Here is a 14,220-nt window from a genome sequence, read left to right as displayed (position 1 = left end):
ACTCATCAGCGCTAGATTACCTGGGTGGGATTCCGTTGGCCAGATCAATGACCATGAAACTAACATAATTGTCGCACTGCATCATGCGAAACCATTCGTATTGAACAAGCACTCGATAGAACACTAGTCCTTCCTGATCAACAACCTTTCCAAATTCTACATCATTTCTCAGTTGCTTAAAATCCCCAGAGCTCACTACCTGATCATCCTGAACCTTAAAACCGCCAGAGAGCTCCACCTTCACCAAATTCAACCAGTTTCGAATTGTAACTTCGATGCCAAACGCAGCCCGTACCAAATCGTTGCTCCAATCGTGATAAGGTTCAGATGTATGCTCATTGCATGACCCCTAGAGAAAGCTCGATTGAGAATCTTCATATCATCGCTAATAGTTCCCTTGAGCTGTGCTTTGTTGTCACGAGTTGCTAGTTCATGCATCAGCCATCAAATGTCGATTTGAGCGCGCTGTAATGCCTACATTGGTGGACCCTCTCAATCATCAAAGCCTGTGTCCTGGGGCCAAAAACGATCAAATTGAACCCTGTACTGACCCCAGCAATGGCGAGAGCTATCAAATCTCCTCTCTTTTGGAATATCGAAATGGGCCCATGAGGCGGGAACGTCGCCGCGACGATGAGCAGAAGGATTGACTGACTTTGGAAGTATATCGGAAAGACACGCTTCTGCAAAGTCGTAAAAGCTGATCTGGGGAGAGCTTGGTAGGCAACTTTGGTCATTACGAAACTTTGATACAGCTCGGTTCCAAGCAGTGTGGAGTAAGCTAGAAGATGTGCAGGTGGAAGGAAGGACGAGAAAAGCCTAGGCAAAGCTTGTACAGCGGCGCCCATCTGGTTTCCGAAAAGCATCGTATTGGAGTCAAAAGACATTCTAGAGAGTGGTCTTCCTGGCGGCACCTGCAAATCTTTGAGCTGCGCTGCCGCCTAGCAGGTCGGACCTGATCGGAAGTCGTATGGTATTCGCATCCGTGCCGGTGGGACTTGGAGTACATCCGTTTGTGCTTTCTCATACAGCTGGAGCTTCTACGGTCAGCCTATACAAATCGACCACTGTCTTCCTAATTTCGTCTCCATCTTGAATCGTTGTTCCACACAGCATTTGAAAGCGTGGATGCCTTGCATCGATCAAGGTCACTTTCGAGACTTTCTGCCTGGCCGGCCATCGAAGGTCTAAACGCTATGCAATAGTATTTGATAATCTTGCACTGCTAGTAACACCATGCGACATCAGTGTATGGAGTTTGAGGATGTTCTGCCCATGACGCTACTAACGTCCTCGGGCCACATTACCGCGAGGTGCCTGACGATTAGCGGCGCACCCCGCAAGTCCCTCCCCATCTACTCCAGCTTCACGGGGATCTACAACCACCACCCAACTTCTGGAATTCCTTCCGCGCATCACGAGCGCTTGTAGAGCTGCTTCAGGCAAAGCGAAGATGCAATATCGTAACGCAAATTTGGAAGATCTATGTCTTCCATTCCGCCGGCTTCATGGCTGAGCATGGGTAGCTGTCGCCCTGCTAACAACGTACATATGTACCACTTCAAGCTCACATCCTAGGGTCCATTTCATCGTCCCTCAGAAGTAATCGCAAACATTCATCATGCGCATAACATCTTTCTCTCTTCTTCCTCTCGCTCTTGCAGCACCGGCAATCATCTCCAGGCAAGCCGAGAAGCCCATATATTGGCTGCTAGCTGGCGACTCAACAACAGCAACCAACGGCGGATGGGGCGACGAGTTTCTTTCCAAGACTGTTGCGACCGGCTCATCAGGACACAACTACGGGCACAGCGGCGCGACAACGCGATCCTTCCGTGCCGGCGGCGATTGGGCCAGCGTCACCAAAGACATCGGCACATACAAGGAGGACTACAAAGTCTACGTGACGATTCAGGTATGCCAGTGTAAGAAGAGAGGGTCAAGAATACATAATTAACACCACAACAGTTCGGCCACAATGACCAAAAACCCACCTCTGGAGTCTCCCTAACAGACTACCGCAACAACCTCGCGACCTTTGCTTCCGAAGTCGAGCAAGCAGGCGCTACGCCCATCCTCGTAACTCCCCTAACGCGCCGCACATTCAACACCACAACAAAACGCGTCATCGAGAACCTGTCCAACGAAACCGCAATCACACTAGATGTAGCTCAGTCCAACGACTTGCACGTCATCGATCTAAACAAGGCGTCGACCGCCTACGTGAACGCGATCGGTCAGAAAGGAGCAGATACCTACAACTGGGGTGAGAATGGCACAACCGGGACGGATCGGACTCATTTGAACCCTTGGGGTGAGGTCGTGTTTGCGCGCATAGTCAGCGACTTATTGGTGGCCAAGTACGAGGATGAGTTTGCGGCATACACAGTTGCGAATGAGACGTTGAGTGGGCTAATTAGAGACGGCAAGGTGGCGTAGGTGGTTATTTATTGATACATTCTTGCAACAAGCAAAAGGCTATCAATGGCTATGTGCCCAGCTCCACGTTACTGACATCTTGCCGTAGCACCATGCCCGTTCATCTGTCATCGTGTCTCGTAGTGAGATGGCTTCAAAGTAGCCTCGCCCTGATATAAAGCAGGCGTGGGTAGACCTATAGTCGTTTGTTTGGTCTTCTCTTCCCTCCCTCTTTCCCTTTCCACGTCATCATCTCCTCAATGAGATCGTCCAGAACTTCTCTAGCGTTCCTCTGCTAGATGTCATGTTACCAGTACCAACTGACACGATACGACGCCTTAAATCGCCTAAACAAAACCCCAAACATTAATCACTCCTCATCCATACCCCGACCCATCGTACCCGCCACTGGCCCACCTCCTCCCTTGCGCCTCACCCTGACCGTGCGCGTTGCCGAATGTGCTTGTACTCGAGTTCGGCGTATCCCAGTGCGCTGGTTGGCTACCAGTGTTCGTGTACTGGCTGCTCTGGAATGAGGTCGTAGATGAGGCTGGACTCTGATGAGGATAGGGTACGTAAGGTTGCTGCACCGGATGTGGAGGTGGTGGGGGCGAGGTGTGGGGTGAATAATGCTGTTGCGGTGGCTGTGGTGGCCCTTGATACATCCATTGCTGTGGCTGAACGAAGTGCTGCGACTGTCGCTGTGGCATCGGCGGTGGGTAGGATTGGTTCGGAGCCCCAGTATAGCTGTCTTGCGGAACCATGGGAGGGGTTTCGTATTGAGGTGGTGGGGACGCAACCTGTTGGCTAGGCGTAGCATAGTCGTGCTGTGAAATTGATTGATCCAGAGGTGGCATGTAAGCCGATTGCCGCTGTTGATGGTACCGGCTGAGCGCTTCCATGTTGGCGACTGACTTGCGGTTGACAGCCTTACTCTGTCTTTTGAGTCCGTTATCCGCGCTTGCCTTCCTATTAGGTTGAGGCACGCTAGGTATCGATCCAGCTGAGTTTTGTCTTTCTGATACTAGAGACGAGGCCGAGTATTGCCGTTGTCGGTGCTCCATGGGTGATCGCATCCGCTCAGGCGTTGATGATGGCGACTGCGTTTTACCTTGAGCAAATAACGGGGCAGGATAGCCAGCATAAGATGGAACTGGAGGTGGAGAGCTTGCGTTGGTAGTATGAGTTGGAGCCTCTACATTACCTGGCCTGAGGTGGAAAGGCAGACTCCAAGGCTCTTGAGGGTGCTGGCCGTAGGCAGACTCGGACTTCATCGCATAGTCTTGCACGCTAGAAGAACGTTGATCCGCCGTCGAAGGCAATGGCGGTACAGGAGGACGGCGGTTGATTCCAACGCTGAGACTCGCTGGAACCTCTCGGCGCTTCACGGTTCTGAAGCGCTTCACCGTCGGGTAACGTTTGCAGCGGTCCTGTGCATCTTTCAATAGTTTCCGTATCTTCACCTCTTCAGACAACTCTTCTTCCAGTTCCAGGTCGGTGACGCTGCCTTCGTCGGTCTTTTCCGACACGGAGACACCATCGGCCTCCCATTCGTCATCCTCGTCATCTTCTTCATCCTCCTCGTCGGAGTCTTCGTCGTCCTCTCCATCATCATCCTCCAAATCTGAGTTAAGTCCCTCCTCTTCTGGGGCATCAAGTGCTTCAGTCGCCAATCCTCTAGTCGGATGCCGGGCGTATACGTTAGCACCTTCCTTCAACAGAGCGTCAACGCAAGCCGATTGACGATAGGCACAGGCTTCGACGAGAGCTTCGTCCAGTAAGTGGTCTGGAGGCTTCATCGCAAGGAATTTCTCAAGGATGGCTTTGTTCCCTCTGATGGAAGCCGCGGCGATGGCACTTCGATACATCCCCCCTTGAACCCGGAAGTCTGCCCCAGCATCTAGCAGCTTGACGACCACGTCAATGCGGCTAAAGTAAGAGGCAGCTACAAGAGCAGTATGGTATTTGCCCGCGTGGTGGTTGACAAGTTCGGGAGCCCGATCAAGCAATTCGTCGATGATGGTCATATCGGCCTTCATTGCTGCTGTTTGGAGAGCATCTCCATACTTGCCTCCTTTAGCATGCACATCGGCTCCATGTTCTATGAGTAACCGCATCACATCCAAGTCGTTTCCACGAACTGCAGCAGCTACAGTTGACCCAAGCAGGCCTCCTAGCGCTGAAGCATTAGCACCGTTGTCGAGTAAGCGCTGAACGACTGTTATATCGCCAGACTGAGCAGCGGCTAGGATGGGGAATCCGTGCAAACCACCGCTGGCGTTCACATCAGCGTGGTGCTTGATGAGCAGCTTGACGATCTTTTCAAATCCACCGGCAGCGGCAGCAGATAGTGCGTTGCCGAACCTTCCATTGGCTGGCCGGATATTGACAGCAGCACCATGCTTTAACAACTCCCGGACAATTTCGAAAGATCCAGCAGCACAGGCAGCCTGTAGTGCTGTACCATACTCGCCAGATATGGGCTCGGTAATGGTGATATCGGCACCAGCCTTTAACAAAACGCGGACGCTTTCCATATCCTCCGCCCATGCAGCGGCTTGTAGTGGTGTTCCATATGGACCTCCAACGGCATTGACGTTCGCTCCAGCATCAAGTAGAACCTCACAACAGTCCTCATCTCCTTCAGCACTGGGAACAGATTAGTATCTCTTATGTAGCGGGAGTAGTTGGACATACGCTGCAGCATGAAGGGCCGTGCCGTACTTCTCACTTGAGATGTGTACGTCGGCCTCGTGGTCAATAAGGAATCTCAAACCATCCGCATCACATGAATCTGCGCAATTAATCAAGGCTGTCGTGCCTCTGGCGCAGGCTGCGTTGATATCTGCAACGTTCTTCAAGACCAGCTCCAAATCTTCAGTAAGCAGAGTAGACGCCGCCAGTGAGATTACTGGCCAGTTATCCTCTCCTCCTCTTACGTTGACGTGAGCGCCATGTTCGAGCAAAATTCTAGTCGCATTGCTATCGCCTTGCTCGACAGCGGCAATGATGGCATACGAGAAGTGTCCGCCAAAACCATTTACGTCGGCTCCTTCTTTGATCAGAAGACGAATCGTCTCTTCATTGCCAGTGTGAACAGCGGCTTGCAATTCGTTGCCATAGTAGCCGATGGGCTCAGTATTTAGCTGAGCCCCGTTATCGAGCAGTAGCTGAACGTTCTCAGCATCACCGTACCATGCAGCGGCCTGAAGGCATGTTCCATAATCTCCGCCGCGTTTGTTCACGTTTGCACCCTTAGCGAGGAGAGCTTTCATGATGTCGGTTGTACCATCGTATGCACTAGCGGCCAATGCAAACCCGTAGGTTGGTCCTTCCGTGTCCGGGTCGGCGCCGAAATCTAGAAGCAGCTCCACAGTATCGACATGCTCGTTGTCGGTGGCCTGGTATAGCGCTTCATCCAGCTGCGCTTGATCAATACCCTTTGGATAGAGTAGCTTGAGTACTTCCGTCCGGCCATAGAACGCTGCCAAAGAGAAAGCTCTCTGGTACCGAATAGTACATGTTGACAGTTGGGATTCCTTGTCCAGAATGGCCTTGACAATAGGGGCGTAGCCTCGTTGCGCAGCGGCTTGCAGTGCCTGCTCAAGCACAAGAATCCTTTCTTCTTTCTCAAGCAGCACCTGGAAAACTTCCAGATGATTGTATGTAGCAGCAGCACTCAAAAAGCTTCCATACGTCTTCATTGGGCGGTTAGGGCTCCACGAATGCGACAACAGGTGCCGGACTACATCGACATGCCCACGACGAGCGGCTGCACCAAGTGCAGATCCATAGAGATAATCCTCACTAGGATCGACATCGGCGCCCTTTTCGATGAGGAGACGAACGGCTTCGGTATTGCCTGAAAATGCGGCAATGTTTATCGCTCGTCGACCAGGTCCACCGATGACGTTGACGTCTGCGTTACGGTCCAGCAAAAGCTTCACGATTCTGTTTTCAAGATTGCCAGCTGCCGCATAGAGCGCTGTTCCTTGATCGGGAGTTGTTGCATTGATATCGGCATCGCGGTCGAGTAATGTGCCGACGATATCGTAGTGGCCATTGGACGATGCAGCGTGGAGCGCAGTCGGGTTGGCACTGTTGCTCGAGAAATCAACTTCGGCGCCTGCTCCAAGCAATGCATTGACAATCTCGTCGCAGCCACTCTCGCATGCGTAGTACAGGGGCTGGAATCCTAACGAGTCCTGTGCATGAACCTCGGAAGTTCCCTGATGATCTAAAATGTGGTCGACCAGGGCAGGAAATTCGAGGATCACAGCGACGTGAAGTGGTGACACGTCTTTCTGGTCTGTCATGTTATGAACGTCCTCGATGGTCTTCCACCATCTTTGGCGAGCATCAGAGCCTTGTCGCCAGAATGAGTGGTCAAAGTCGATCTCCTCGAGGACGTCCGGTGGGGCTCTCTTCGCATGCTCCACCCAATACCGAACAGGATATCGTAGATCCACATCTAGCATACCTTCGTCTTCATCCTCTTCTACATCAGAAGATGCATCATTGTCTTCGGTGGTCTCTTCTTCTTCACTTTGTGCGCTCGCGTCGTCCTGTACTGATCTGCTATCAGCATCGGCTGGATCTGGCACTTCTTCCTCTTCTACATCGAGCTGTTCTACTTGCTCCTCTTGCTCTTCATCATGCTCTGAGGTTTCTTGGTGTTCGATGGCTTGATGAATATATTCCAATGATCGTAAGGCGATGATACCGTGCTGCACATCGTCGAGGTCCAGAGACAGGTCGTTCTTTGCATACTTTCGGAGATGCTCTTGTGCAGAGATGTCGATCCACTCTACGGTGCTGTTGTCTAGATCCCAATCGTTGCCTCTCAACGTGAAGAAAGCACCACAGCGTCTTATGTAAGCTTTGAGTTCTTCTAGATCATCCCGATCTTCCGAAGGCAGACCAGCCATGACAGCCAGCTCACGCATCGTCGGCGCCACGTACGCCAAAACCCTGCAACGCAAGATCTCTTTCGTGTATTCGTAACCCTCAGCTTGCGGGTTCAGAACGCGCTTTCGCACGTGCTCGAACATATCCGTCAAACCATATGGAAAAGACTCTAGCAATTTGCGAATTTCTGCGTGTTGAGTACGCCCGGAGCTCCAAGCATTCTTGACTTCCTGTATTACCAGGCTGACATAGATCCAATTGTCTTCCGCGCGCGAGTAGATATGGCGCTTCACGAAGTATGCCAGAGATGACGGGAGCTCAAGTTCATCGACACTGACAGATATGTTTGCTTTGAGATCGTCGCTGATGTGTGCAGAGTTCTCCGCACTGCTCAAGTTGATCTCTAGCGATCTCGGTCTCAAGCAATTTTCGATGTTTCGTCGGCCGCTACGATTTAGCAGCAGCCATTTGATGGTTTGGGTTTCTTCTGCATCCTTTGTAGCAGCCTCGGTGTCCAAAGTCTCCGTCATGTACTGCAGGAACTGCACCAAAGATTCTTCTGCAAGCTGTTCCACTCCATACACTGTGATAAAAACATTGGTGCGAGATAGATCCCTTGCCATTTTGTGCAGTGCCACCCACAATGCCGGCACCTTGAGTATCTCCTCGGCATCGAAGCTTTGCTTCCCAGCGTCTTTGCTGCTGCGAGAATCTGAGAGTAAATGCCGTGCAAGATCCTGGTCGAGATCGATCATCTGGCGAACAACCATCTGAAGCAAGCTTTTCAGCGATCGTCTCATCGTATCGCCTTGGTCGCAAAAGAAGGATATGATCATGGCCTTTTTATCGGGCGATTGTCCGAGGTTTTCGAGGGCAGAAGTGGCAATCGCGCCTTGACCGGTACCAGCCTTTCCATGAATCCACAAGATAGGATGTGCAGACGAGGTCTTCCAGGTCTGGAAGCTGTCGATTTCGAGTACGGAAGACGGTTTCGTGCCTTTCGCCCCTCTGTAAGTGCCCTTTACAGCTGCGTCTACGTCGGCAAAGCCTTTGCTTAGAACATCCATCATGCTATGATATGTGCGATCATCAACCTGAGCCTGCCGAAGCATGTTCTGACGGGTTTTGATGATGCTGTCTGCCTTGTTGGCTGTTTCACGGAGCTCGTCAGAAACGGCAGTGAAGTTCCCATCCTTTGGCCCGGGGAATTTATTAAGTTGGAAATGATCCGACATAAGAGACATGTGATCGAATGACTCAATTGTTGCGGAAGACTGGTCAACGATACGCTCCTTGCTCTTCAGCCATGAGATTCCCTTGACAAGGTAGTTGACCAGGTCGCTATCATTCTCCTCCCAGAAGCAGAATAGCCGAAACTGGGCTTCTCTTGCCATGTGAGAGAACTCCGTGAGGAGACTGCGCAAGATTTCGGAATCTTTCTCTAGAACTTTGAGTAGGCTTGATGGCGTGCCCCAGCCGGCGACCTCAGCCATGGATGCTAGAACCATTGCCTTGGACTGGCTGGATGTGCCGTGAAAAGGAGTACCGAGAAAGAAACATCCTGCGATCCAGGGATATACGTTAGGAAAATCTCTCTGGCGTGATCTTGCCATGAGTAAGGCCTTTTCAAGGATGATACCGCCCAGACAGTGCGAGACGAAGATGATTGGTGTCTTAGCGTCTTCCTTTGAGGTGTCACCTACTCTAGATCGGTCGAGTGCAGATAGTAGTTTGAATGCAACATTGTCGATACGCTCATCAACGGATCCCTTTCCGAACCACTGCGACTGATATTGGAACACGCTGATCTTGGCATGCGGTATCTTCTTGGGCAGCATGTTTGCATCACGTAACCAATGCACTTTGTTCTTCTTCCATGTATATTCCGGATCTGCTCCTAGCCCTGGAATAGCAATGATCCTCGAAGATATTAGTTTTGGACTTTCGTCCTCAGTTTTTGACCACTTACTCGAGTTTGATCGAGACCTTTGATGTTGCCTGCTCATCGCTGGGATAGAGGACGTTCAGTCCGGGATTGAACGACTGCGCTCGTTAATGGGTAGAAAATCGCGGATGAGCATGACACTGACCTGCGCGTCGAACTTCGAATGTTGGACCTTCGTGGCCGAAGCCATCGCGAATTGTGGTGTTGCAGCAGAACTGCGCTGCAAACTGAAAGTTGGTGGCTATCGGGTACGTCTGAACCATTGCCAAAGGAATACTTTCAGGGTCGGTCTGTAGAACGTTGCGCTCCCGCGCATGGCTTTACCCCTGCATCCGGGCTTCGCTCGCGCCTTTGGGGGCCGAATATATTGGGGGCCAAAATTACCGAAAACAGAAACATGGAGCGGATGTGTCAGCCAGGCGTACAGCCCCCTGGTCACAACCGTATTGGTGGCACATTATCGAGCGCTCGGGGCTATTGGCAATGGGGCGGGACCGGGGCTGAGGCTCGCGAATCCGCTTAGGCGACCAACGCAGGTCTTCATCTCGCCATCGCAGTCCTTCTCCACGACTTAGATGTCGTTTTCATGATGATTGACTCCATCGAGGTCAGTAGCAACCTTAAGGGTCTCCGTTAACACACTAATTTCGTATAGCAGTCCATCAAGTACCCAGTGCCTTTCCGGACGGCGCCGCTAAGGACTGAAAGCTTGGATGGTGGGTCAAAGTCGAAAGTTCCATTATTGCCAGCGACGTTCCGGAGGAACTACAAGATCGAGCGCATCGACAACAACATCGGTGCATTTCTGGATGTCGAGCTGAATGTCCGCCGTTTGAACGAGGTTCACGAATGGCTCTGGCTGGTGGGTCTGCCAACCGCGCCGCGGCCTCTTCATTATCAAGTGGTGAAAAAAAGAGAGATTATTGTGACGGAGCAGTTGGACCTGCACCTTGTTTGGTCGTCGGCGCCTTCGTCGCTGATTCTTCTCAAACCACTGCCTCGCTTCCTCTTTTGCCCAGACTTCTGGACTGAGCAGATTTGCCCACGTCGGCACCTGTACGAGACTGCACTGGGATTTTTACTGTCGTATGTCGCGCTCATCGAAAGAGAAGTCGACTACAACTTGGCCATCTACCATGGTCTCATTCCCAAGGAAATTACTTGGTCTGCGTGGCTGACCCTCGTTGACGAGGTCCTTCGCGCCTCTGTACAGGTGCACACGATCGACGCGTCGACTACATCGTCTGTAGATTCGCTTGAAGCGCGTCCGGTCGTGAACCAGCGCTTCAACTACGGGGAGTTGCGCCTCGGGCGGCTGAACTGGATATACCGCCTGACCATGGGCGAGTTTCGCGGGTACCTTAGCGGCTGCACGACGTATGGGGCTTTCATGCGTGACAACGTCAACAGTCTCATTACACTGTTCGCATACACTACCATTGTGCTTTCTGCGATGCAGGTCGGGCTTGCGACGGAGCCCCTTGCAAACGATTACTCCTTCGGCATGGCGTCATATGTCTTCTCCATATTCTCCATCCTGGCACCACTAGCATGCATTGTAGCGATACTGGGAGTCATAACCATGATGTTCGTCATCAATCTGGTGCGTACGCTGACGATTCGGGGAAAGAAGCGGCGTCAAGGTGTCAAAGTGTGAGTGTGCCGGTTCAGAGTGGACGGGCAGGAAGGCTGAACGCGAAACGCGCTGGAAACAATGACGCGCCGCGGGCCGACAGCCTGAATTTCCCCACCAAACCTCACCGCGCCTTCAGCACTCATCAACAACACCACCCAGGACTTTCTGTGGCAGTTAGTTTACGGTTACTCGTCAGCCAACGATGCTACCCAGGCAAGCGCTTAGTATGCGCACGACTGGTCGAACAAAGACCGTGGATGACGCACAAATATTGCGATAATACCCTTGAAAGCACCCAGGCCTCACGGATATCACCGATGTCTTCTACGACGTCTAGTTGCGATGATCTGGGGTATCCGTTAATGGTACATCGGAGACCATACCTTCACATCACTAACGATCATATCTGCTTATCAGGTTACTCACCGAATTCACGCGATGGGGATTTGCGAAGTCCGCCAAATCACATGTTGTTTTCCCTCGATCATCCATACTGTTAGTCACGAAATCGCAAAGCATATCCGCTATAACAATTGGTGCTTAGGTGTTTTTGCAGTTCTGTTACCTTTGAAATGCATGGCACAGCGACGTAAGCCTTTAGACCCTCAGAGCGGTGTTGTCTTAAACGTATCGGGTCGAAGTGTTGGAGTTATGTCTGAAACTGGCACGTATACGAAGGAGTTCATCTTTTCTAGGTTTTACCCCAAGTGCTAAAGTCTGCTTTGTGGGTATACACTGTTACCCCTTCAAACTCTGTTTATTCTAACTCTAAATACTTTGTAACTTAATTGAACATGTATATCTTCAGGGTGCAACCTTATGAAATGAACTGATTCGTATTTCTGCTCGTAACCAACACAAGCCCGCATCTACTCAAATTGCTAGGTGAGACTTGCAGCAACTGCGCTCTTGTATGTCTGTAGGTCAAATTTCGATGCTCATTGCATCACCACGTTTATGCTTGTAGGCGTGAAGGAAACGATAACTCGGAGTCGACCATCGGAGTAAGCCTCTACCGAGGCAAGCTTTTATGCCGGTGTTTAACCTGAACTGGCTGCTAGCGCGGACACTAGACCCTACGGGCATCTATAAACTGATATGACTCTAGTCGTCTTGGTTTGTTTTCAGGCTCCAACTCTTCGACAGAACATTCACAAAGTACGGCATGACGAGCGGAGACCCAATCGAGCTCGCCAATCTTGGAGCTGTGGAAGCGCCAACGGCTGCAGCGATATCTGATACCACTGTACCGCTTCCTCAATACCCTCGTGGTATCCGCTTGGTTCTGATCACAGTCGGCCTTATCCTTTCCATCTTCCTCGCGGCTTTAGACTCGACAATCATCGCTACAGCAATTCCGAGTATCACCACCCAATTCGGTAGTATCAGCAATATAGCCTGGTATGGCTCGTCATACTCCATCACCAACACTGCGTTCCAATCCGCGTGGGGCAAAGCTTACCAGTGCTTTAACCTCAGAGCCACATTCATGTGTGCGATTGCAGTATTCGAGATTGGTAATGTAATATGCGCAACTGCACCATCGAGTGAGGTATTGATCTTTGGAAGGATCGTGGCTGGCATGGGCGGTGGTGGGGTGATGACAGGCGCTTTCATCATCATCGCAATCACTGCTGGGCCGGAGTACAGATCAGCGTATATGGGTGTGCTGGGTGTGACGTTTGGATGTGCGAGCGTCGTAGGGCCGTTGATGGGTGGTGCTTTGACAGATGGCCCCGGATGGAGGTATTGCTTCTGGTAAGTCAACCTAGCATCATATGTTCAGAAATACGGTTTGCCACCACGAGAGGCACTCGATCGAATACTGTGTGCATATCGCAAGAGCCATAGGAACCTCCTTGTGTATAACATAGCGCTGACTCTGCCCAGGATCAGTCTACCGATCGGTTTCGCTGCAGCGCTCACGATGTTTCTTTGCTTCAAGAACCCCGAAAAGCCCAAAGACGTACCTCTCCGCGAGAAAGTATTGAATCTGGATCTTAACGGCGCAGTGTTACTTTCCGGGTGTTTCTCGTGCTTCATTCTGGCCATGCACTGGATAGGCATCATGCCTTGGACGAGTGCTCGTGTTGTTGGCAGTCTTGTGGGCTTCGCAAGTCTCTTCATCTGCTTTGTCGTCAACGAGTATGTTATGGGCAGCCGTTCTATGGTACAATTCCACTTGTTCAAGAACAAATTGGTTTCAGCCAATTTGTTCTATGCTATGTTCCTTGCTGGCGCCTTCTTCCCACTTATGTATACGCTACCCATTCAGTTTCAAGCTGTCGACAACAACACGGCTTCGCAAAGCGGTATCCGGCTCATCCCGCTTGTCATGGGCGTCTCGGTCTTCACCATGATATCGAATGGACTGCTCACATTTTGGCGCCATTACAAGCCCTTCTTCTTACTCGGCGCACTCTTTGCTGTGGTTGGCAATACGAAGATACACTCCCTGGACGCCAGTACACCAATCAAAGACTGGGTTGGCTTCGAACTCTTGACAGCCATGGGAGTTGGCCTCGCTCTTCAAATCCCGATGATCGCGAACCAAGCCCTGGTTCCCGCTGAAGACCTGGGAGCAGCAACATCTATGTCGCTGTTCATGGAGAATTGTGGTACTGTTCTATTTGTCGCATCGGGTGAAGCAGCATTCACGAACGGACTCCTTTCAAGTCTTGCCCGTAATTTGCCACAAGTCGATGCGAAAGTGGTATTAGATGCCGGCGCGACGCAGATACGCGCTTCTTTCTCAGGTCACGAGCTGGAGCAGGTGTTGGGTGGATATCTAGATGGTTGTAAGACAAGTCATATCGTTACTGTAGCTTGTGGAGCGATGGCTGCGGCGATCAGTTTGTCGAATGCAGGACCGGCAGCCATCAAAGAGTTGAAGAAGAGTATCGAAAAGAGCCATGAGCGATGATTGTGCGAATGGATTGATGGATGAGGCTTCAACATCTGGGATGTTGTTTCAACATAGAAACCAGGGCTCAACGCCTTGCATTTGGGGTGAGCTCAACGCTCGCGTCTAAACTCGACACATGTGCGCTGCTATTACAGGTCACTCCAGTAGCCTATTGGCATTAATCTATGCTGCTCAAAGCGCACCACCATGAGCTTGGATGACTCGACACCGACAATTGCACCGTGCTTATATCCTGCTATGCATCGATCGCTCAGGGTGCCTGGGAGACTTGTAGTTCCTTAAGATCTCTTCGACAATGGGTGCATTCGATGAGTGTAGATATGACGCGTCGATGACACGTTGTTCCAATACCTGGTGACTTCGTTCGCGATTCGTGAGGCTCAGTTC

At 51.3% G+C, this 14,220-nt stretch overlaps 4 protein-coding genes across 4 annotated transcripts; 3 read left to right on the top strand and 1 right to left on the bottom strand.

Annotated features, from left to right (window-relative positions):
- Positions 1 to 1,621: 1,621 nt before the first annotated feature.
- AA0111_g2174 (hypothetical protein) lies at positions 1,622 to 2,439 on the top strand (the record flags this gene model as incomplete). The annotated part of the gene is made up of 2 exons (XM_028647916.1): positions 1,622 to 1,915; positions 1,969 to 2,439. 2 exons carry the CDS (start codon positions 1,622 to 1,624, stop codon positions 2,437 to 2,439), a joined length of 765 nt encoding a protein of 254 aa, XP_028510089.1.
- A 356-nt stretch (positions 2,440 to 2,795) lies between these two features.
- On the bottom strand, positions 2,796 to 9,461 carry AA0111_g2173 (hypothetical protein; the record flags this gene model as incomplete). Its single annotated transcript, XM_028647915.1, has 4 exons — positions 2,796 to 5,067; positions 5,116 to 9,246; positions 9,296 to 9,369; positions 9,417 to 9,461. 4 exons carry the CDS (start codon positions 9,459 to 9,461, stop codon positions 2,796 to 2,798), a joined length of 6,522 nt encoding a protein of 2,173 aa, XP_028510096.1.
- Positions 9,462 to 9,860: 399 nt separating this feature from the next.
- Positions 9,861 to 10,928, top strand: AA0111_g2172 (hypothetical protein; the record flags this gene model as incomplete). Its single annotated transcript, XM_028647914.1, has 2 exons — positions 9,861 to 9,878; positions 9,930 to 10,928. The coding sequence occupies 2 exons, from the start codon at positions 9,861 to 9,863 to the stop codon at positions 10,926 to 10,928; spliced, it is 1,017 nt and encodes a 338-aa protein (XP_028510095.1).
- A 1,144-nt stretch (positions 10,929 to 12,072) lies between these two features.
- Positions 12,073 to 13,830, top strand: AA0111_g2171 (putative efflux pump; the record flags this gene model as incomplete). Its single annotated transcript, XM_028647913.1, has 2 exons — positions 12,073 to 12,665; positions 12,798 to 13,830. 2 exons carry the CDS (start codon positions 12,073 to 12,075, stop codon positions 13,828 to 13,830), a joined length of 1,626 nt encoding a protein of 541 aa, XP_028510094.1.
- Between the last annotated feature and the right edge of the window lie 390 nt (positions 13,831 to 14,220).

This window comes from Alternaria arborescens (genome assembly GCF_004154835.1).
Source record: "Alternaria arborescens strain FERA 675 chromosome Unknown contig_4, whole genome shotgun sequence".
In the NCBI taxonomy this organism is placed as follows: Eukaryota; Fungi; Ascomycota; class Dothideomycetes; order Pleosporales; family Pleosporaceae; genus Alternaria; species Alternaria arborescens.
This window is presented reverse-complemented; position numbering and strand designations above follow the sequence as displayed.